The 22,574-nt window shown below is 43.1% G+C and overlaps 2 protein-coding genes across 3 annotated transcripts in view; one reads left to right on the top strand and one right to left on the bottom strand.

The window, feature by feature from the left end:
* The window catches only part of Mtrex (Mtr4 exosome RNA helicase), a 57,939-nt gene extending 54,484 nt beyond the window's left edge, over positions 1–3,455 (top strand). The window contains exons 26-27 of the mRNA XM_050152847.1: positions 2,314–2,418; positions 3,204–3,455. Of these exons, the coding sequence (XP_050008804.1) occupies positions 2,314–2,418; positions 3,204–3,256 (158 nt within the window). The 3' untranslated portion in view covers positions 3,257–3,455. The remainder of the gene's footprint in view (positions 1–2,313; positions 2,419–3,203) is intronic.
* Plpp1 (phospholipid phosphatase 1) overlaps positions 3,339–22,574 on the bottom strand; it is a 57,630-nt gene continuing 38,394 nt past the window's right edge. Inside the window, exons 2-6 of one of the 2 annotated variants that reach the window (XM_050152849.1) lie at positions 17,724–17,875; positions 12,236–12,516; positions 9,402–9,459; positions 4,504–4,680; positions 3,339–3,775 (exon numbers count right to left, since the gene is read on the bottom strand). In XM_050152849.1, the coding sequence (XP_050008806.1) occupies positions 3,653–3,775; positions 4,504–4,680; positions 9,402–9,459; positions 12,236–12,516; positions 17,724–17,875 (791 nt within the window). In that variant the 3' untranslated portion in view covers positions 3,339–3,652. The remainder of the gene's footprint in view (positions 3,776–4,503; positions 4,681–9,401; positions 9,460–12,235; positions 12,517–17,723; positions 17,876–22,574) is intronic. The other variant, XM_050152848.1, reaches the window with a different exon arrangement.

Below are 22,574 nucleotides of genomic sequence, written 5' to 3'. Positions count from 1 at the left end.
GCTATGGCATGCATGGAGAGGTCAGGAAAACTTTCAGTATTCAATGTTTTCATTCCACTTTGGCTTCCATGGGAAAAATCTGGGTCTTCAGACTTGGGTGGCATGCATGAGTGCTGTTGTCCCAGTGAGTCAAGCCTCTGGCCTGACGTGAATTCTGTCTCTGACCTTGGTCAGTTTGTGTACGTAGCTCTGAACTTTCTCCTTTACCTCATTGCAGACTAGGGATAACAATAGTACTTGCCTCGTGGAATTGTAAAGCCCTAATGAAAACGTCACAAAGCATAGCACAGGCCTGCACAGTCAAGTGCCCAGGAGATGTTGGACAGCACCAGCTTTCCTCAGACATATCTATCTGATTTTATCCTTTCTTCTAAGCATGGTTTACTCATCCAACATGTAAGAAAGTTTTTGAGATTAAAAGATGTGAGACTGAAGTTACCATTCTTGATCTAGTTTTTAATGTCTGTATTTGTAGAGTTTGCCTATTCTGGTATTTTTATGGTTTGAGTGTAAGTATACTCTGTAGGCTTAAATGTTTGGTCCCCAGATGCTGTTTCTCTTTTGTCAACTTGTAGGACCTGTGGGACCAGAGGGTGTTGATGTTCATTCTGGCCCTCCTCCCTGCCCTCTCTCCTGCCACTTAGATCCACATAGATGGGAACATGCTTGTGGGGAGTGAAGGAAGCCCTGAGTGAATCCTTATTGTTGACATGGGCACAGCCATGTCAAGGATCCCAGTGCCTCAGTCTCACAGAAATGGCAAAGTCTTCTTCCCCAGGTGAGCTCAGAGGGATGGCAAGGCCTTCCTCTAGCTCAGGTACATGTTTTTATAAATGCTTGGGCAGTGTGTGGAGAAAAAAAATAAACTAGCACACAACTTCTTCCCAGATGACTGCAACCTGATGCTGCTCCCCTAGAGACTGCCCGCCTCTACATAATACACGCACTGCGTTTCCAGATTACAGAGTGGTGCCCTCTGTCAGAGAGAGCATAGCGCCCCCCCACCCCAACTATTCTGTTTGTTTCTTCAGTATTTGTCTTCTTCATTCCCATGGTGCTGTAGTCATGTTGCCAGAACCAAAGACATGACATATTACATGCTCCCTCTACCACACCTAGTATGACTTCTCCATGGTGGACTGCTAAGCCATAAGCCAAAATAAATCTTTCCTCCCTTAGTTTAGCTGGGTCTTTTACCACAGCAATGAGTAATCCATAGAGTTAACTACCTTTCACCTTTGACTCAGTTAATGAGCTTTCTCAGCAGGAGCCAAGTAACATCACAAATACTATTATTAGAAATAGACTATACTTGTCTTCTTTTATTTTAGATGATATTTATTGGGACTTAGGGATGCAGCTCAGCGGTAGAGCTCTCATGGAAGGACCTGGAGTTTGAATTCCAGTACCGTTAGGAGACATGGTCTTGTTATGAGACTAGGCTGGCCTCAAATTCATAGAGCTCCTTGAGTGCTGGACGGACTGAAGCTGTGCACCGCCAACCTAGCTTCCATTTTCACTCTGCTTAGGATTGTGTCCTGCTTGGACATACTGGAACCTGAGGTGGAGGGTGCAAGCGGTAAGAAGGATTCTTGATACTGAGCAGTGATTAACATTTATGTTTTCATAATAATGAACTGTTCAGTGTCACAAGGAATCAGTGTGGGTGCCTTTCATACAGCTTGCACTTAAGATAAATGATGTTCCTAATGCAGTCCAGACGTTACAGTGACGTCCCCAGATCTCACTGTAATGTCTGGTCCCACTTGGAGAAAGGTCAGGTCTCTTCCTACACAAGTCTAACTAGTAGCACTGTCTCCAGTTTCAGCTTTGATAGATACTTGTCCTGGACTTGCAACCTAAAGGGAAGGGCTTGTTTCCTCTCTGCTACTTCTGTAAAGAAAACATTGATGAAACATGCTAACCTGTTCTCTCCATAGCTGGTGCATGTGGTATCCAGAATTCTAAGTAGGGTTCCCCCAGGGTCCAGGAAGTGGTGCTCTGTTAGGCCCTTGCTTACTGTCTCCATAGACCCGCTTCCTGACAGAGACTTCATGATTCTTACAGCCCAATAAGCTGTCATGCTGGCAACCTTCCTCAAGTTGTTCTCTCTTTGAAGCCAGGGCATTTGGTTTACCCACCTCTGCCAATGTATCCTCAGATTATGTCTTTTACTACCATTAATCAAAGGTGATTAATTAAACCTTTTCTCTAACAGACAGCCAAATCATGTTCTCCTGCTTTGCATCTTGACAAGTGTTTTACTCTTCCTGGTTTATTCACAAGTAACTCACTGATTCCTTTTCTATCCAGGCAGCATAATTCGTTGTATGAGGCGCCTGGAAGAACTGCTTCGACAGATGTGTCAAGCAGCAAAAGCCATTGGAAACACGGAGCTGGAGAACAAATTTGCTGAAGGTCAGAATCTAGTTTATAAGCCTTTTCTGATAATTTATGTAAGTGAGGCCTTTGGCATAACTTAAAGGACATTTTGAGGTATCTTGGACTGTCTGTCAGTGGAGGGTCATCTAAACTGAAAGGTTTATATGGGACACTTTTGGGAATTTTTTTATGCACAGAGATTCCCATTTATACATATTTATTAAATACTATGTATCCAACATTGTTTTAAGAACTGTAAGAGTAAACATAAAAGTGCAATTAATGAAACTTATAATAGGAGGGAGATAAATAAATCAACGGACATTAAGTCTGCCAGAATAAAGTAGAAAAGATAACCTTCAGATGTCCACAGAGATGACATTTAAGGCCTTTTATATATGCTCAAAATGTTTGAGCAACAGCACAAAGCTCTACTTGGAGCAGAGTGAGTACAAGTAAGGAATGGGGGAAATGAAATGGCCAAGTCTACAGGGTAGCTAGGAGCATATAGGGAGAGCATGCAGGAAGGGTGGCCAGACTGTAAACTGGTTCTGATATAAAGATAACTGCTTGATTGCGATCATCTACTTGGGACATCTTAAGTAGCCACTCACACACACAGCACACTCAATGCAGTTGCCAGTCAAAAAGGCAAAGACTGGCCCTGAGGTTCTTCAGATGGCTCTGAAGTCTCTTAAGTGAACAGCTTTTTATATTCCAGGTTGTTTGTCCACCAGTTTAGTTAGGACTGAGCTGTAAAACCCTAGTACACGAGTATTTTATGGTTTTGAAAGTTTCAGCATTATTTTCTTTTCCCTTAGGAATCACCAAAATCAAGAGGGATATTGTATTTGCTGCCAGCCTGTACTTATAGATTCCACATCAATCTCCACCTGTCTGATCACAGTTGACTACAGAAGCTTACACGTGTTCAAGTGGTTCTCCCATCGCAAGAGTTGGTTCAAGCATTTTATTGTTTTTAAATCGGATCTCATTCTAAGAAGGCATGTAACATACACATTTGTACATAGCATCTTTCAATTAAAAAATGTACAGGTGGGGCAGTGTTCTTAGTGGAAGGCTTGATATTTTTAAATCGGATTATTAGATAATCATGTGTTAAATGTAACTATATACACAGGTAAAGTGGGTGTATCCAAGAGGTATAGCAGCAGTCTTGTAATGGCCTGTACACCAGAAAGTAATATGCATCCTCCCGCCTTCTGCCTCCAGCGGTTTTCTTTAGAAGCTGGCCAGTTCCCCACATCCTTCAAGGATGGCGATTGCTTGAGTATGTGGTGGCGGTGGTTTCATGTAGAGTCGTATGTGAGTCATCCTCTTTTCTCTCTTTGTAAGAATGTCTGTTCTTGAAGAAATCTGATACATACACAGCCTATATAGAAGAGGGCAGAATATTTAATGGTGTATAATAATTTATATAAGTCTAAAAATCATATACAAAATTTCAGGAAGCAATTAGGAACGTAAGATAAAACTGGCTAGGCTGGTGGTAGTGGTGTATGCCTTCAATACCAGCACTGGACAGCCAGGGCCACACAATGAGCCACTGTCTAAAAAAAAAAAGAGAAAAAAAGTAGCTAAAAGAAAAATCTTTTGAAGAAAATTCTTCCAAGTGTAGTTGCTTTTTAATAAATAGCTTCATTTAACCAACACTTAAAAAGCAACAATTCATTTTCAATTCATGCAAAAAGAAACTTGTTTACTCTAACTATGTTTTTTGACAGTAAAAGCACTATGAAGTTTACAACTTTCACAAAGAAGTAATTTTTACCTGTCTGACCTATCCTACAAGATTTTATTAAAATTGGGAGTCATTACCAGGCATGGTGGTAAAGGTGGCACAAGGCTTTAATCCCAGCACTCAGGAGGCAGGTGGATCTCTGTGAGTTCAAGACCAGTCTGGTCTACAAGAGCTAGTTCCAGGACAGCCAGGGCTACACAGAGAAACCCTGTCTCAAAAAACCAAAACAAACAAAAAACAGGATTTTTACTCAGAATTATTGAGCCACATTTTCTACCTTGTCAGGTTTCTCACTGCAGATTTTTCAAAATGTTTATTGTAGCCGTGTCAGCATGCAGGCTACTGTTCTGTGTACTTACAACTAATATTGCAACCACAGCTCCTTGAATGAATCCCACCAACACGTCGCTCCAGTGGTGTTTATAATCAGAAATTCGAGAAAGGCCCACATATATGGATAAAGCAACAAGACCAAACTGCAGTGTGGGGCGTAAGAGTCTTGCCCAGTCTCCCTTCATCCTGGCTTGAAGATAAAGCTAGTAGAAAAGGGGGAAGGGAAGAATAAGTTCATTTAACAAGCCAGCAGAAAACTTGAGTCTCACCACACTTCTAAAGAGATTTAGATTATCAGAATATTTACATAGGAAATAGAACTTTAGGCAAGCATTGTCTAAGTTACTACTTTAAAGTGTGTGCCACAAATATTGCCCCAGAACTTGTATTTAGAAGAATTTATTGCCTATTTAGCTATTCCATGCCCTTCAACGTGTGAAGCGGGGCTTCAGTGTGACTCTAGACAGGATTTCAAGGTAGTTCTTCCTTTGAGTTTGAGTTAAAATTCTGGGAGTGTGTAGTGCTGTCATTTGTTCCTAGTCTTGGGATAAACTAGAATTCAGACAAGTTTGCCATTGCTCTAGGCAAGACTTGTTTCCTGCTTAGCTCATCTAAGGGCTGTTTGCTTAGCTAACCTGTTTACCCAAGAGTTCTGCTATCCTCAAACAAGAGCAACTGTTTTCTAATAGTCTTAGGGGACCCCCCCCCAAAGGTGTTGAGAACTGCTGCTCTAGTGAGTGCAGTGACTTAAGATCTCAGCAAGCCAAGTAGCACCAGTGAGCAAACCCAGCCAAGTTTTAGCCTTAGTGACCAACCAGAATCCTCTAGAAACGCTGCATCGCCAATGGCCCTGCAGCTATGGTTTTGTGTCAGGTATGGGTTTGTGTCCAAAAAAGCAGTTCTGTGCCTATCAAGCCAGTCTTCAGGTAAGATTCTAGAAAATCCTGGTGAACCTCCCTGCTTACTGCAAGACCAAGTGTCCATCAAGTTGGAGAAAAAGAGGGAGGGAGACAAGCTCTCTGCAGTTATTGTAAGAAATGCAGATTATACAGGCAACTTCCTATTCCTTAGAAGAGGCCTTGACCAACCAATAGTTACACCTAGAGAAGATGGTGGAAGAAGCTGCCCAATCCACCCACAGGCAAAAGTACAGATGCCTTCCAAATTCATGCTAACAGTGTAACACAGGGCCTTTGGGCTTTTTAAACACTTGGGACAATTTGGGTGTTTTCCCTTGCTTATATTACCAAGGATCATGCCCTCAGATTCTAACACCCAAAGAGGTGATCCTTTGGTCATGGAGGCAAAGCCTTCATAAGTGGGACCAGTGCTCCTGGGTGAGACTCAAAAGCTCCAGGATCACTTGCATCCTGTAAGGCTACAGCAGAAGTCAGTAGTGTGCAGCCAAGAGGAGGAGGGTCCTCACTGGAACCTGACTCTGTTTGTGAAAGCTCCCTATGTAATCGATTACAGCACCCCAACCACCTAGCCTATGGTAGGGTATAGCCAGTCAGGGCTACAGTCTAGAAATTATATTTAGTTTTCACTAATGATATAGTAATCTCCATTAGATGATAAAATCATCTCACCTGGAAATAAACTGGTAAGCAAAACATTTTGCAGCTTGTTTATTTCTGTTTTACCCAATGGCTGACCTTATTAATATTGTTACTGTCTCGCAGTTTTCCCCACTTGCCACTGTAAACTGGAGCCAAGGGGGTCAGTTATTTGGGGCCTCAGGATGTGTAGCTTAGTGGTACCTGACTAATAGGTGTACGTAGTGGGGACTAGGTTTGACACCATAAAGCAGGGAGAGCTGTTTTTAGAATGGAAAAAATAGATTTTAAAGTTTAAATATTTGTTTTACCTTTTACCCAAATCCCCAAGCCCTGAACAACACTATCAACACAAATACTTGCCCAACAAGCTAAATTGTTTCACCTACATTTGAGAATGAGTCTGGTCAAGAGAAAAGTATAAAACAGGCATAATTAGTTCAGGCTTCTCTGCCATTCATGGAGCTCCGTCTTTGAGCCATGAATTCATCATCTTCTCCTTCATAGTCTGAAAACATCTTTAAGAAGCACAATGCTAAGTGGTACAGGGTCAGTGCTCAATGACTACAGATTTCAAGGCAGGAGCTATGTGAGGGAATATAGGTTTAAACAGACAGCCGTCTATACCTGAGAGGGCTCAGCTGCTAGGAGAGATGTAAATAAACCTCTGTAAGATGGATCCATGAAAAACCTGATACATTGCTACTGTGACAGTCACACATGGCAGCCAACCAGATTCAAGGGGAGTCACAGCAAGTGCAAAGCAGACCTGCCTGGGGCTCCTCCAGCTCTGGTACTGGTGCTGCCTCCCTGGCACTGAGCTCAGGTCTGGGCTGCCTGCCAGGGCACAATAGTCAAAGGATGGGCTTTAGGAAAAATTTTTAACTAGAAGTTAATTTGTAATTGTCAGGAATCTTCAGACTTTAAATGACTGTATCTCCACCCAAACCTGAGACTGACCTATAATGCCAAGATGCCCAGAGAAACCCATGAGTCACCGCCTCAGGAATGTGGGAGAGGGGAGGTTGTGTTGTATATAAATAGGAAAGCCAAGAGACACTGTTTGTTCAGGGCAGAAGTCAAAGCTAAGCCTACATGCCAATCAAGTAAATGTTTCTACTGTGTCAAGTCAGCGAAACCATAAGTGATTGCTTTTCTCCAGAAATGCTTTGATTTATGACACACCTATCTACTTGTTTTCTCTTTGTGTGTGTGTTTACATGTTAAGTGCACACATGTGAGTTTAAAAATTTGGGTACATGTATGTGCCATATTGAGGCCAGAAGTCTATGTTGGGTGTCTTCCTCTATTTCTTCCCACTTGTGTTTTGTGTATGTGTGTTTTGCCTGCATGCATATCTGCATGCTTGGTGCCCCTGGAGGTCTGAATGGGTCTTCTGGGACTGGAATTTGAGCCACCATGTAGGTGCTGGGAATTAAACCCTGGTCCTCTGGAAAAACAGTCGATAATTGCTAGCCATCTTTGAGCCTCAGTGTTTGAGTCAGGGTTCTCACTGAACCTGGAGCTCACAAATTCACTAGACTGCTGGCCAGTCATCTCCAGAGATTCTCTTTCCTGTCTGCCTCCCCAGCGCTACCATTACAGATGCATGTCAGCACACCCAGCTGGAACTAAGGTCGCCATCCTTGCAGGCAGGCACTTCACTAACTTCCCCAGACTCCTGTCAAATGCTTACATCTAACGGTTCACAATGGCCCAGGTACCACATTATAGTTGCTCAAGTTATCCTACAGCACAAGCTTAGCCTCCTTCCACTAAGTCTCTTTCGGGTAATTCCAAGGTATCAGGTAATAGTGCCCCTGATTGTCAAGAGACAGCCCTCCCAAGGCCTCTTCCTTCTAGAGGAGCAGTCATTCCCCACTTTCCCTACATGGAAATTACAAGAAAGTCATTCATAGCAACTGAAGCAGAATTGTAGGTCTCTTTCAAGGACAGAGACACTGACACTCGGGTCTGGCTGAACACTTCCAAAGCCCGTCATGGCAGCCTACAACCTTGTGCTCTGGACAAAGTCCTACAGGTGGGTAGACCAGGCTCTGGCCAGCCCAGCCTTCCTCAGAATTCTAGTTAGAAAACAAAACATATTTAGTTCCTTTGGAACAAGTGCTATTTTTCCCTAATAAACAGAGGATGTCAGTGCTGTGTGCTGTCTCTACCCTGAAATGAGTCACCCTCATGGCATAGCTACAGAAAGATTTGGGTCTCTTCAAAGCTCCTGAGTTGTAAGAGAAAGCCAGCTTCAGGTTGTGGACTTGAATGTGATAACATCTGCATTTTTTTACAGTTTTTTCAAATAAAAAATTTAAAGTTGATTATAAATTCTGACACCAAATTAACTTTATGACTCAACATTCACATCAGAGATTGCCTTACATAGCTAAAGCTGGCCCAGCACTCATAAGTATAGACCTATGTGACTATCGCAGCCATATAATGCCCACCTCCATCAGATTTTTTATCTTTGAATATTCATGTTATAGGGAAAAAACAGGAATCTGCAAACTTGCATGCAGTACAACTATATAAAAATTAACTTAGGAAGAAAACTGACACAGGACCATCAAGATGGCTCAGCAGGTAAAGACACTTGCCACCAAGACTGACCTGAGCCCAATCCCAGTGACCCACATGGGGGAAAAGAACACTTCAGCTGTCCTCTGGCCTCCATAGCACACACAAACACTAATTAAACACAATACAAGCTTTAAAAAAAAATTCTAGCTCATCTGTGGGGGGTAAAGGTTTCCCTCCAAATGCTGGAAGAGCAACATAAGTACAAAAAAAATGTTACATAAAAACTGAGTTTGAGGCCAACCTGATCTACAGAACTAGTTCTAGGAGAGCCCAGACTATACAAACCATGTCTCAAAAACCCAAAAATATGTAAGCACACATTTTATATGGTGTATCTATACACACACACACTGAACTTCAAAGATTCCTAGAATGTGTACTAACTCCCTGTCTTATGTACTCATCACCTCTGGTTTAGTGAGCTGTGTGCATGTCCATCTTTTCTAACTCCTCCGTGCCAACTTGGAATATGGCAAGTGTGCAAAGTCTCTGGGAAACACTTCAGAAACTGGAAAGATGACATGCCTGCTCCAACAGTAGCCACACTGCCTTCACTTCCATTCATCAGACGTCTCACAGGACAGTGTAGCAGGAAAACCATGAAGCTGCTGAGCCTCCAACCCAGTGCCCTGCCCAAACAGTACAGAAGCTTTGTACCCCGAAAGTGTCAGCATACGGCAGGAGCAGGCTTCCTGCATGTGTACTTTTGCTACATGCCACATGGGAAGTAAAACCTATATGCAGCAGCTGCCCCTGCCACCTGGAGTACTTACTGCTGTAAACAGCATGCAGTACATAGAAAACGAAGAGTGCCCCGAGTAGAAGGACAACCTAGGAGAAAAGAAGAGAAAAACGTTAATTTTATTTCCTGGAAACAGGCTTTCCCCTCCCTTTGTTCTCTTTTCTGTTTGGTGCTTGTGCCTGCTTAGCCACTCCCCAGTCCTAGACTGTTCTTGATTGGCAGCTCCTTGGCTTGGAGGTCGCAAGTGGAAAGAGATAGGAAAGGAAATAATCACTGGCAACTAAAAACCTCACTAAATGGAACGACGCTATCCTTGTGAGTTTGGAGACCTGGTGTTAAATATTAAAAGCTGTGGAGATGGCTAGGCAGTTAAGAGCACTTGCTGCTCTCTCAGATGACCCAGGTTCGAGTCCAGCACCCAGATGACATCTCAACTGTCTGTAAATCTAGTTCCAAGTGATCTGACACCCTCCTCTGGCGTCTGCACCAGGTACAAGCTGGTGCACATACATACATGTAGGCAAAACACTGATACTCAGAAAATAAATAAGTTTTAAAAAAGATTACACACCACCCCAAATATAGATTTGAAGCAAACTCAATGAAAATTCTAGCAAACAAGACACGAAGACCTACCATGGACAAGGAAAGCTTTAAAATGAAGAATAAAGGGACCTCGTTTTAAGACCTATAAGGCTGCAGTATAATACTGGCAGAGAGAACATGGATAAATGGAACAGACTGAGCACTCAGCAGCAGACCCACATTTCAACAAAAGTCCTAAGAAAATTGAAAATAGTGATTTAGCTATCACTGTTTTGGGCAGTGGTGTTGTACACCTTTAATTCCAGCACTTGGGAAGCAGAGACAGGCAGATCTCTGAGTTCGAGGCCAGCTTGGTCTACAGAGTGAGTTCCAGGACAGCTATGCAGAAAAGTCCTGTGTCAACCCGCTCCCCTCAAAGATGGACTTGTCAGTAATTCTGGAAACTGCATAGTCTGTTGGAAAAAATTGGAAAATAGTTTCCTTATACACAAAAATAAATTAATGCTGGACCTCCTGTAAGAGCTAAGCTTAAACATTGATTTATAAAGCACAGGTGGGTATAGATCATTAGGATCCCCAAACCACAAACTAGGAAAGCAGACCTAACACAGGGTTTCATGGAAACTTCAGGGAGATGGCTCACACGCAACAATGCTTGCCGCTGGACCGTGAGGACCTGAGCCCTGTAACCCGGAGGCTCACTGGGACTCGCTGCAAGTCAGGCTCATGGAATCAGCGCAGCACACTCCAGAGACGCTGGCTCAAACATAAGGTGAGGCATAACTGACAGACACACAATGCCGACCTCTGAGCTCCCCGTGCATACACAAAAACAAGTTCTTAAAAGTTGATGCTTCTATACTTCAAAGAATATCAGGAAAAAAGAAAAGATTTGGAGAAAAAAATGTCAAAACATGAAAATGTCTCCAAAATGACATTTATTAGCACAAGTGACTCACAATGCAGGAGAGCAAGGGACCCACTTTTTTTTTTTTTCTTTCTTTCTTTTTTTTTTTTTTTTTTTTAAAAAAACAAGAACAAGAGCTGAGTAGAGATTTCCCAGATGACAGGCTGAAAGGACAATAGCCACAGAAAGTTACCCAGCAACTTAGGGACAAACTGCAAATGAAAACCACTGAGATACAGAAAACCTGTAGGATGGCCAAAACAAGAAAGACCAGTAACAAATGACAACCAGGACTCTCACACATTCCTGGGAAGGATGCAAAATGCTACACCCACTGTGGCACTTGGTGGCTGGCCCCCTGGAACTGTAACAGTACATACTCCCAAGTATTCTTTCAAGTAAAACAACAGGCATATTACATGCAGACATTGTTTATAGCATTTTATTTCATTTTTTGAGACAGGGTCTCACTGTGTAGTCCTGGCTGGCTTGGCCTGGCATCCACTATGTAAACCAGGCTGGCCTCAACTCAGAGATATACCTGCTTCTACTTCCCAAGAGCTGGGATTAAAGGTGTGCGCCACTATGCCCAGCTGAAGCTTTATTTTTCATAAACAACCCAAATTGAAACAACCTAAATGTCAGTCAACTTTCAGCTGACTGGATCAGCAATCTGTAATAACCTCCCAGAAGAACATGGACAAATCATGAAAACATGTTAAAAAGAGAAGGCAGATATATCGGGGTCCTCACCGAGTGATCTCACATACGACATCCTAGAAAATATGAAACTGTAAGGACAGAAAGTTGACCCAAGGGCTGCCAAGAGTTCAGGTGAAAACCTAATGCGATGATTTCGGGTGAACAGATCTCATGTTTAGGGATTACAGACCAGTACAGCTACTTTAAAGGGCTGCTCAGTTAGTGCATACAGACTAAGTTACAACTTGGTTTCACTTCACTATAATATGAAAGTAACACTCATTGAGTAAAACTACTTTTCTGATCTTTCCAATATACAATATGGAGTACAGAACTCTGAACCTAGGCACTAGTGGTTAGCCACAGCTACCAGCCAGCCACATGACCAAGAAGGAAAGCCAACTCTACTGAATCTAATCTGTGTCACTGTGTGACGTGTTTAGGCTGGGTCATATACTGAATACACATTTTACTTACGACATTTTCATCGTGCAGTGACTCTTCGAGACTGTAAGTGAAGAAAGTTTGGCCTCAGCCATCTCCCCAGCCCCTTAAGAAAAAGTTACTCCTTTGGAGGTCACGGTTTCATTCCTCTGCTCGCCCTAGCGTCTCTTATCAAAGTGGCAGTCAGCTCCTCTTCCAAGTCATCAAAGCCTTGTAGCCAATGGATAATACCAAAGTAACACAAGTGTCAGAGACCACACACTTACCTGCCTTCTCTGACTTTTTCTGCATTCCCTCGACATATGTAGTTCTCAATATAACCATCACTGCAGTTGATTTTTGACCAATCAGGGTCACAAACAGCCAAGAAGTGTGGACGCAGTCTGCCTATAGAATACTTGGCAATGTCAGTCAGGGACTGGCTAGCTGCAGCTCCAAACAAAAAGGCTCCGATGGCTTTGTAAATAGTGGCTATATAGTGATTGCCAACAAAGGAATTTGATTGCAAGGCGTTAAAGTGAATAGACAGACTTTCTCCAGCAATCATCTGAAAAAGAAAGGAATAGAGGATGATAAAACAACAAGCAGGCCCTTTAAACAAGCAAACAGAAAAGCAAGTGCTAAATTGCAAATGATGTTTGTTCTAATCCCCCTTTAAAGTCAGTTTAAGACGTCTGATTGTAAAGTAACCACAGCCCCAGGCTGACAGTAGGCACCACTGCCTAGGCCACGGCTGAGCCCAAAGCAGTGTGCAGTCTACATGAAGGAACAGCCCTGCTTCTTTTCCTGTGTTCAAATAAACTGTGCTCTCCACAGCTACAGTGAGAGATTCCCCAAAGACAGCTGTGGCTCACTCAAATACAAACTCCCCAGTGAACATATTATATAACTATGTTTAAAATCTACCAGTCTACATTTTTTCTCAACATTCCTTTGAGTCAAAGACATCCATCATTCTAAAAAGAGTATAATTCAGTCCCATGGTCTCCAAGTTATGTCTTCTGGAAGACTCAGAGAAAACCAGACGCCTTGAAAAAGTCCTACCAAAAGACTCTTGGACTCCTCCTTCCCGGGGTGATTTCAGATGATTCCTCCCTTATTCTTCACCGCTTTACAAAATGGAGTTAAAGTCTTCCCATGAGCATCTGTGGACTGCTACAGTGTCAGTCTGGGTGGTGAGCTGCCAGTGTAGCGAGCATATGGCAGAACAACCTCACGGGTTTACCACCACTGCCTTGAGCAACCCAGATTCTGACTGCTTCGTTATAAACACTAGCAATTTGCTACTTACATAAGACGAGAGGACACATTCTGGGGGCCTGCTATCTACACAAACACTTAGGGAGCAGTAAGCGTGCTAACCTGTGGGTGGGAGGGAGGTGGAGAGCTGTGTGACCAAGTTTCCCTTGAGACACCTGCTTGCTTCTCTACCTCATCTTAAACTTAAGCAGTCTTACAGGGAAGGGTTGTCTGCGGAGCTAGCATTGCCATAGGTGGCATAAATAACGGCCGCCACTTAGTGGAATCTCAAAAATCCGTTGCCAGTCATTCTTCCCTCATCTGGCTCGACAGATCCTAGGATCCCTGAGTCAGTCTTGCCAATTAGACTATGAATTCTGTAAAGCTGGCTGGTTTCTTACCTTTCCAGTAGAAAGCTAAATTTGGCACAGGAGCCCGGTGTCAATAAACTTTAACGGAAGGTACTGTCCGGGGTGAAAGTCAAAACCCTTCAACACATTATATTTCACAAAAATAGTCTAGCTGTCAATGAATGCATAAAACCCTTCTGAGACTCGCTTATAGAAGGAAACTGGACTTCTGGGGTCACTGCACCTGCACTGTTCAGTGGCCCTGATTTAAAGACTATTGCCTCTTTGAGTCATTAAGGGCTGCTAGTGTGAACGGATTTCTCTAGCACATTACGGAGTTGATCTTTGGTGGCGGGAAACACAAGTGTATTGATCAACTACAGTTTAGCAGTGTGGCCCTCCACACCCCAGCTGTCAGCTGTTTCCACGAGCTCAGTTATGTTCCAGAACCAGGTGCACAGGTGGCTTCCTACTCACACTTGGCACCAGCTGCAGGCACTCCACCCCCTCCTGCCACTGACGGAAGCAACCCAGCTCTGGTGTTCAGAGCATCTCCGCAAGTAGCATGATCTAACGCTTGTACTGGGGTGGCTCCCAGGCTCTAATGTTGACACATGCTTCGTCAGCAGGCATCGTTTCTTAAACTTACATGCTCTCCTCTTTAACAGAAACAGCCAGAAGAAGTTCTAAATCTAGTTTTCTGTATTTGATCTGCATAGGACAGTCATTCTTCAACTCATTTTGATACTTTGTCCTAACCTTTGGTCCATTATACCTTGTTCTTAATCTTTGTCAAAGTCTACACCTAAGCCAACTGTGGCCTAATTAATCCTACAACTCAAAGTACTTGTGTTTCATTTACTTAAGACAGTAAGGATACAATAATTAATACAGAAGAGGCTGTCTCAGGGAGGGAGGCAGAACCCTTATAAACTGCCGAGCCATCCCTGCGGGCCTATGCTCACAGCACTCTCTTACCAGCTCCTTTGTGTCCCCACAAAAGACTGTCTACACAGCATCCTCACAGTGTCCTCTTTCATTCAGGGCCTGCTAGCCCAAAGAAGTCTGGCATTACTGGTGCACTTCTTATTTCCACCCCTCCCAGACAGCTCTCCTTGCTTCTATTTCTTTATCTCCTCCTGATTCTTTCTCGAAGGCCAAAAATGAATTACTGGGTTGAGCAGATGTTTATCAACCTCACTTCTCACTGACCATTTCCTCTGTACTGAATCCCTCCCTTGGCTCTTGGTTCTCTCCGACGTACCACCTAGCACGGTTAGAAACCATCTGCAAGCCATGCCAGAGGCTCGGTGCAAAGTCCAAATCAATGACTTTATTTTAGTAAGGCACCCCCACCCACACACAATTTATTTTCTTTTTTTTTTTCTTCACAATTTATTTTCTAATAAATGAAATTCAGTTTATACAATTCTGATTAAGAAGTACTTGAAAAACTGAATTAAGTAAACCAGAATTATTTTAAATTAGTACATGAAGCTGCTACCTCAAGCAGAGTTTGTTTCTGCCGATGCTAATTTGAATACTTTACTAAATGTAAAGATAACTTCAGGGAGACCGCTGAAAGGTTTTAAGTTTTTATTTAAGTGTATTCTTGAGTCCCTTCGGTGTGCTACACACATGTGTGTATGTGTCTCCGTGGGTGTACCACACGTGTATTTGTCTCCGTGGGTGTACCACACGTGTGTGTGTCTCCGTGGGTGTACCACATGTGTATTTGTCTCCGTGGGTGTACCACATGTGTGTATGAGTCTCCGTGGGTGTGCCACATGTGTGTATGTGTCCGTGGGCGTGTCACACGTGTGTATGTGTCTCCGTGGGCGTGCCACACGTGTGTATGTGTCTCCGTGGGTGTGCCACACACGTGTGTATGTGTCTCCGTGGGTGTACCACATGTGTGTATGAGTCTCCGTGAGTGTGCCAAATGTGTGTATGTGTCCGTGGGCGTGCCACACGTGTGTATGTGTCGCCGTGGGCGTGCCACCCGTGTGTGTGTCCGTGGGCATGCCACACGTGTGTATGTCTCCGTGGGCGTGCCACACGTGTGTGTGTCTCCGTGGGTGTGCCACACGTGTGTGTCTCCCTGGGTGTGCCACACACGTGTGTATGTGTCTCCATGGGTGTACCACATGTGTGTATGAGTCTCCGTGGGTGTGCCACATGTGTGTATGTGTCCGTGGGTGTGCCACATGTGTGTATGTGTCCGTGGGCGTGCCACATGTGTGTATGTGTCCGTGGGTGTGCCACACACGTGTATGTGTCAGGTTCTCTAAGGTGAAGTTAGAGATGGTTGTAAGACACTCAACATGGGTGCTGGGAACTGAACTTGGATGCTTTGGAAGAGCAGCAACCACTGAGCCATCTCTTCTTCCTGAAACACTTTGTTTTAAAGGTTCAAGTTAATAAAGTCTAATTTCCACTTTAGATGGTTGTGTTGGGCCCTGTAGGCACATCCACACCACACAGCCTGGGCACCTTTAAAGGGACAGAGCAGAACTGAAAGAGCAGGGCATCTAGCACTTTAAATGTCAATACAGGACTCTTGGCTGACTCAGCTGCTGTGCACTGTAAGACCCAGGACCCCCTCCCTGTTGTATGTGAACGACTTCTATAAGATTTGATGGCAATAGGTAGTTTAAGCTGGGCTTGAACTTACACTCCTGCATCAGCTTCCTGAGTGCTTGGAGTAGGCACACACCACCATGGTCAGGCAGGACTCAAAGGCTTCCCGGCACTCAGGAGGCTAAGACAGGAGTGCGACAGTGCATGAATCCATGCCTGCGCTGGGAAACACAGGCAGACCCTGTCTCTACACAGATGACTTCTCCTACAAACCATCGCGGGTTTGGTCACCTTTACTAGTAAAAACTTAGTGCAGAGATCTGGGCAGATGAAGGAGTCCCTGGTTTCTTTAACCCCTGTCATACTGTACATTGTGTGAGTTGCAGTTCAGTCCTACTGTAACCTGTCATGCTGTAAGACAGTTGTGTGAGTTACAGTACAGTCCTACTGTAACCTCTGTCATACTGTAAGACCATCGTATGAGTTACAGTACAGTCCTACTGTAACCTCTGTCATACTGTAAGACAATTGTGTGAGTTACAATACAGTCATCTGTAACCTCTGTCACGCTGTAAGACAGTCGTGAGTTACAGTACAGCCCCTCCACCAGATACTGACAACAGTTTCAGGGAAGTGGCTAGAACATGCCGGGCTCCAGGACAGCCACTGAAGACTAGGGCTGACAAAGCAGCATCCTTCCTCCCAGCATCTCAGTTTTACAAATAAACATGCATACAGCAGAAGGCTTTCTTTCACTAGTTGTCTACTACAAAGTATGAATTAATTAATTTTCATTACTAATCTGATTATGTGATGAATGCTGTTTTCAAATTAATTAAATGTTGACACTTACTTCGAAAGTTGACAAGGTATATACATGCTGTCGTCTTTTCTCTTGGGATCATAATTCTGCCTTTAACTGTGTTAAAGTATTGTTAAGTTTCTTTGTACAGAAATGTTAACTTAAGTATGACAATTTCTGAATGTAAGGGCCACAGAAACAGTCTATCACTGGACTCTACCTAGAGCCACGCCCTGGGCATCCCACTGAGACGCTGGGCAACCAAAGCTACCACATGGCTCCAACTGTCAGTGTTGCCTTTGGTGCTACTAAGACTCCTTCCATGTTCACTGCTAATCACAGAACATTAACTTTTTCTCTCCGTTTATGGCAGTGTTTAAAACTCTTCTAAAAAATGAGGTGAATGAAATTTTAACTTAAGTTAGCAATTTCTCTCGTCTAGAACACAGTACTAAAGAACAACAGTCAGTTATGATCCCCAATGCACTATGTGAGAACCACGCTGCTATAGCATTCAACAGTCACATAATTTCTGAAACAGAAGCAAATCAGAACCGTAATACTCACAGTGACATAAAAATTAGCACAAAATCTACATATACTGAGTTAGGCTCCAATTACATAGTTTTACTCTTTTGACCTCATTTAAAATAGCTCCATACAATAAGGCTTCCACTAAAGTTAAACAAGTCCTGAGGGGACATACATTTAATCATCAACAATCCATCACAAGAGTAACCGTGTGCTCGAAAGTTAGAAACTTGGAAAAGCAGTTTAACTTACAACGATAATACTGAATGGAATGATTATTCCACCTAATAACGCATAGGGTATGGTGTCTTCTCTGTAAGGGTACTTGATGGACTCATCATTACAGAACACTCCTCGCTGGAAGGGGGTATGCCTTGAAGTAAGAATTGCAAAAGGCAATCCAGCTAGCAAAAGGGAATAAATAAAAATATCATTAAAAATTATCAAAACTGATTCATGGCAACAACCATCCCAGAGACTTTAAAAATGCATTTGCTATGGAAGTAAGTAAGAGCACATGTAACAAGGAAATGCAGACTGCATGCAGCGGAAGTTAGGAGGTCGCTCGCGATGGAGGGGGAGTGTGCTTCTCTAAGGAGACAACGCTTCCAAGTCCTCTGCCAGCCACTTTAACACGGGCATCTTCCAACCTTTGTTTCTGCCCAAATACAGCCACTTCTGGGGAAATCTCTTCTCGTGGTCTTATCTTTAATCAGCCAGGTTTCCAGCACTTTCTCAACCTCTATCTGTCACAGACTTTGTTTCGAAGAGGAAAACATTTTAACATTCCTTTTTCACTACAACACTTAGACAGGCCAAGGTCACAGCTAGATTAGGACAGTGTCTAAATTAACTATTCATTTGTTTCTATTATCCAGAGAGTACTCAGAGCTGCCTTGGAATGGCCCCTGAAATTGAACCGACTTTCTTAAGACAGGCAACAGCGTCAAGCATAGACCACCTAACACACACCCGCTTTATCGTTTGTTTTCTGCGAGGATTATGCCTCACACTCACCTCTTAAAATGTTTAAGTTCTTCATGCATTAAATATGGCCATTTACTAATTACAGCTTACAGCTTTTAAAGAGAGATTAATTCAGCAGAAACCGTCAACAAGTCCACTTCGATCCAAGTATGCAGGCTCTCCCTTAGGAGTCCCCTTCTGAATGCAGTGTCTCACCCACTAAGCTAGCCTGTCCATGCAGGTTCAAATGCTCCCTCTTCATGAGGCACCAAGCCCTGATGGTCACCCTAAGACTGACAACCAAGCATCTGCTGCTCTGTTTACATAGCATCCACTCTGTCCAACCCATAAAGCAAGCAGATTCTGTCATTCTTTTCTGCTAGCTCTTCTACTTATCTGCCCACTTTCATTTAGATACTGAATAGCCAAAGTACATTACTTAACATACAATTTGCCAATGACAGCTGCCAACTCTTTAAAAACCTTAAAATTCAACAAGATCCCCAAAGCCTTGCTTCTGATGGATGCTATTCTTTAAAAGTTACACTAGAGCTGACTTTGCTAGCCCACCCTCTCACTGAATCCAGGCTCGCCCAGTTCACAACATTCTTGCAATCAGGGTAATGGGGTGAAACACCCAGGCCTTCAACACATGTGCTATGGCTGTAGCACAACTTCAGGAGAGTCACACAAACTTCTCACTCTTATCAACTCGAGTGCTAACTGCACACACGGGGTGGAGGCTCCACTGCTGCCTGCTCTGCACAGCAGCTGAACATGGACCCTTCCACCAATTACAATACTCGACGGAACGGACATTCGTTTCACATTCACAAAGACCTATACGTTCATTTTATTTGTAAGAACTCTACAAAAAAAAAATACTGGAAACTTTTACTGCCTACACAGCACATTTCTCAATTGGTTGCATTTTTTTTTCCAATCAGCATTGCTTCTTTCTATAGTAAGATATTTAGTACAGAAATTAAATATACATCACTAGTATCCAAAACACTCTAGGTTTTGTGGTTTTAGTCTACGGGAAATTTCATATTAAAAGCCTTAAATATACTGAAAAATATTAATATGCATACCAATTAATACTAAGTTTTTTTCTCCTTTGGCCACAAAAATCAAGTTAAATTACTCTTAAATTTAGAGGAGAAAAACAATATTTTTCTTAAGATGGAGGGAAAAAATTTACATACAAGTGTGATAAGTAGTCCACTTTAAAATGAAGGAATGTGTAATTGGGTAAATATTCGATACACTGTATAAAAAATCCTCAATGCTGCCGGGTATGGTGGCACAAGCCTTTAATCTCAGCACTCAGGAGGAAGAGGCAGATGGATGTCTGTGAGTTCCAGGAGCCAGGGCTGTTACAGAGAAACGGTCTTGGACCCCTGCCCCCACCCCCAAAAAAGGAATCCTCAGTGCTATCAGGATTACAAAGCTGAGGACAGTACAGTACAGTACAGTACATAATTACCCCGGAGAAGAACAGAGAAAAAAACCAGGGCAGTGTCTACAGTGTGAGTCCCAATAGGAAGGGGGACAGGAGGAAACAAGAGATGCAAACGATTCCCTTAGCTACAAAGGAGAAAGAAAATGTGCAGGACAGATGTGACGTGAGAAACAATCACAAAGTAACAGTGACATTACATGGACACAGAGAGCGGCGAGCTGGTGCAGGTCAGGACGGAGGAGCAAGGACGACTCAGAAGAAGAGTGTCGGGAGGGGAAGGCTGTGATCGCCATTCTCCAGTAAGGAGCTTTAAGGAGGGGGAGGAGTAGAAACCCAACACCAAAGCAGGAATCCACCACAGGTGCACTCTATCCGGAATTTGAGTTCAGAAGGCATCGGGAATACGTTTAAGTTGGTAATAACCACCCCTTGTCACCATCACAGAAACCTGTGGTTCATTTCCACTAATTTAGCTCAGTACAGGCCAGCCACAGGTGTTCACGACCCACTTAAGACTCAAAAGGATGCTTCTAGAACCTCTCAGTAATACAAGACCGAGTCCATGTGAGCTGGCACACAGCACTGGCACACACGCAAAAAGGCCGAGGACAAAGCCCATTTACCGAGAGAAAGAAGGGACTAGCCTGACCCGCCCCAGGGCAGGATGCAAAAGGTAGCTTGGGTTCCCCAGTGCCAGAAGGTCTCAATGGTCCCACTATCTAGGCTGCTGAGTACCTTCTATCTGTTTCAACAAACAAGTTTTACTTAGGCTAATGAGGAACAGTTTCTACCCCTTCCACATCCTAATCGTCCAACAGGGACAGCACAAAGGCTGCTTTTAGGCTTCTGGCTAATCTCTACAGTACAGAGAATATTTCCAATTCAAATCCTTGTTTGCATTCCTAATTATTTCCTTAGAATATTTTATGTAAAATTAAAGGATATAAATGTTAACATTTTTGGCCAATTACTTCCCCCAAATGTAACTGTACGGTCCTAATTTTCTCTACCAGCCATGGTACAGTGTGGAAAAACTGAACATTTTAAGTAAACAGTTGACGCTATCTTTGACATGTATGACATCCAAGGCAAGAACGAAAGGACTGTCTATGTTGTTGTCAGTTCAAATCAAAAATCCTTTTACGGGGCTGGAGAGATGGCTCAGTGGTTAAGAGCATTGCCTGCTCTTCCAAAGGTCCTGAGGTCAATTCCCAGCAACCACATGGTGGCTCACAACCATCTGTAATGATGTCTGGTGCCCTCTTCTGGCCTGCAGGCATACACACAGACAGAATATTGTATACATAATAAATAAATAAATATAAAAAAAAGAAAAATCCTTTTACTTTTACCAGAAAGATTACATCTCTTAAACAAATCTCTTTTCATAATTTTTAAATGACTGCATCTGCCATTATTTTCCTTAATACTCTAGCTGGGAAATTAATTTTAACTTCTCTCCTCCTTCTTTTAAAGATTTGCATGTTTATCGTCTGTGTGTTTATCTGTTTGTACACCGTGTGCATGTATGTGGCCATGAAGGCCAGAAGAGGATATCGGCTGCCCTGGAACTGGAAGTACAGGTGGTTATGAGCCACCCAATGTGGGTGCTGAGAACTCACCCTGGTCCTCTGCAAGAGCAGCAAGTGCTCTTAACCAGAGTCATCTCCCCGGCTTTCCTCCCCTCTTTAATAACCTTAAGGTCCAACATGTACCATAAAGTCCATCCACTGTAAATCCACCACCACAATCATTCATGAGCCTGTGTGCATTCCGTCCATCCTCCTACACCAACCTAGAGCGACCACTGCCCTGCTTCCGGCATCTCGTATAAATGGAATCATACAGCAGCTGGTACTTCCCATGTGCTCCTATTACTACTATAACGTCCTTGAGGCTAATTCATGTTGTGCATGTGTTTTCCTTCTTACGCTAGACTACTCTACAGTACATACACAGCACATCTGGTTTCTCCAAACACCAATGTCCAGTTTGGGGATCTTATGACTAACACTCATACACGAGTCTCTGTGTGGATGTATTTTCATTTCTAACGAGCAGACACCTACAAGGAATTGCTGGGTCATGTGGTAACTGTATTTAACTTTTTAAGAAGCTGCCAAATTCTTTTTTAAAGAGGCTGTAGCATTTTCATCCCACATCCTGATTTTTAATATGTCCAATGGTTAGTCACAATGAACACATTTGAAGCTCAAGTCCTCTGAATAGAAACTTGAGATCATCCTTGAAATAGTACAGCCTTCTGCTTCCAATAATGAAAATCTTCAACGGTTCAAATGGATGTGTAATATAGTAGCTCCTAACTTGCACAAACTGCATACCACAAAAATATTTCCCCATCCTCCACCTGAGATAGTAAAAGACTGCTAAAAACACCAGCTTCTTTAACTCTCTCTTATACATATAGCTCAGGAGCTTGGAACCGTAAGAGAAATACTTGCTGTGGTAGATCTGTAACATTTGCTTGTGTTGCATTCCTTACACTGCACTTGTTTAACTCTGGGAAGCTGTGCTGCTTTACCTGTCTAAAACACCTAATGGTTCAATAAAGAGCTGAACGGCCAATAGTGAGGCAGGAAAAAGGATAGGCGGGGCTGACAGGCAGAGAGAATAAATACAAGGAGAAAAAGAGAAAGCAAGACAGATCAAAA

Source organism: Alexandromys fortis, unplaced genomic scaffold (genome assembly GCF_014885135.2).
Source record: "Alexandromys fortis isolate MF-2015 unplaced genomic scaffold, M_Fortis_MF-2015_v1.1 scaffold_73, whole genome shotgun sequence".
Taxonomy (NCBI): domain Eukaryota; kingdom Metazoa; phylum Chordata; class Mammalia; order Rodentia; family Cricetidae; genus Alexandromys; species Alexandromys fortis.
Note: the sequence above shows the minus strand (reverse complement) of the source record. Positions and strands in the feature narration are given on the sequence as shown.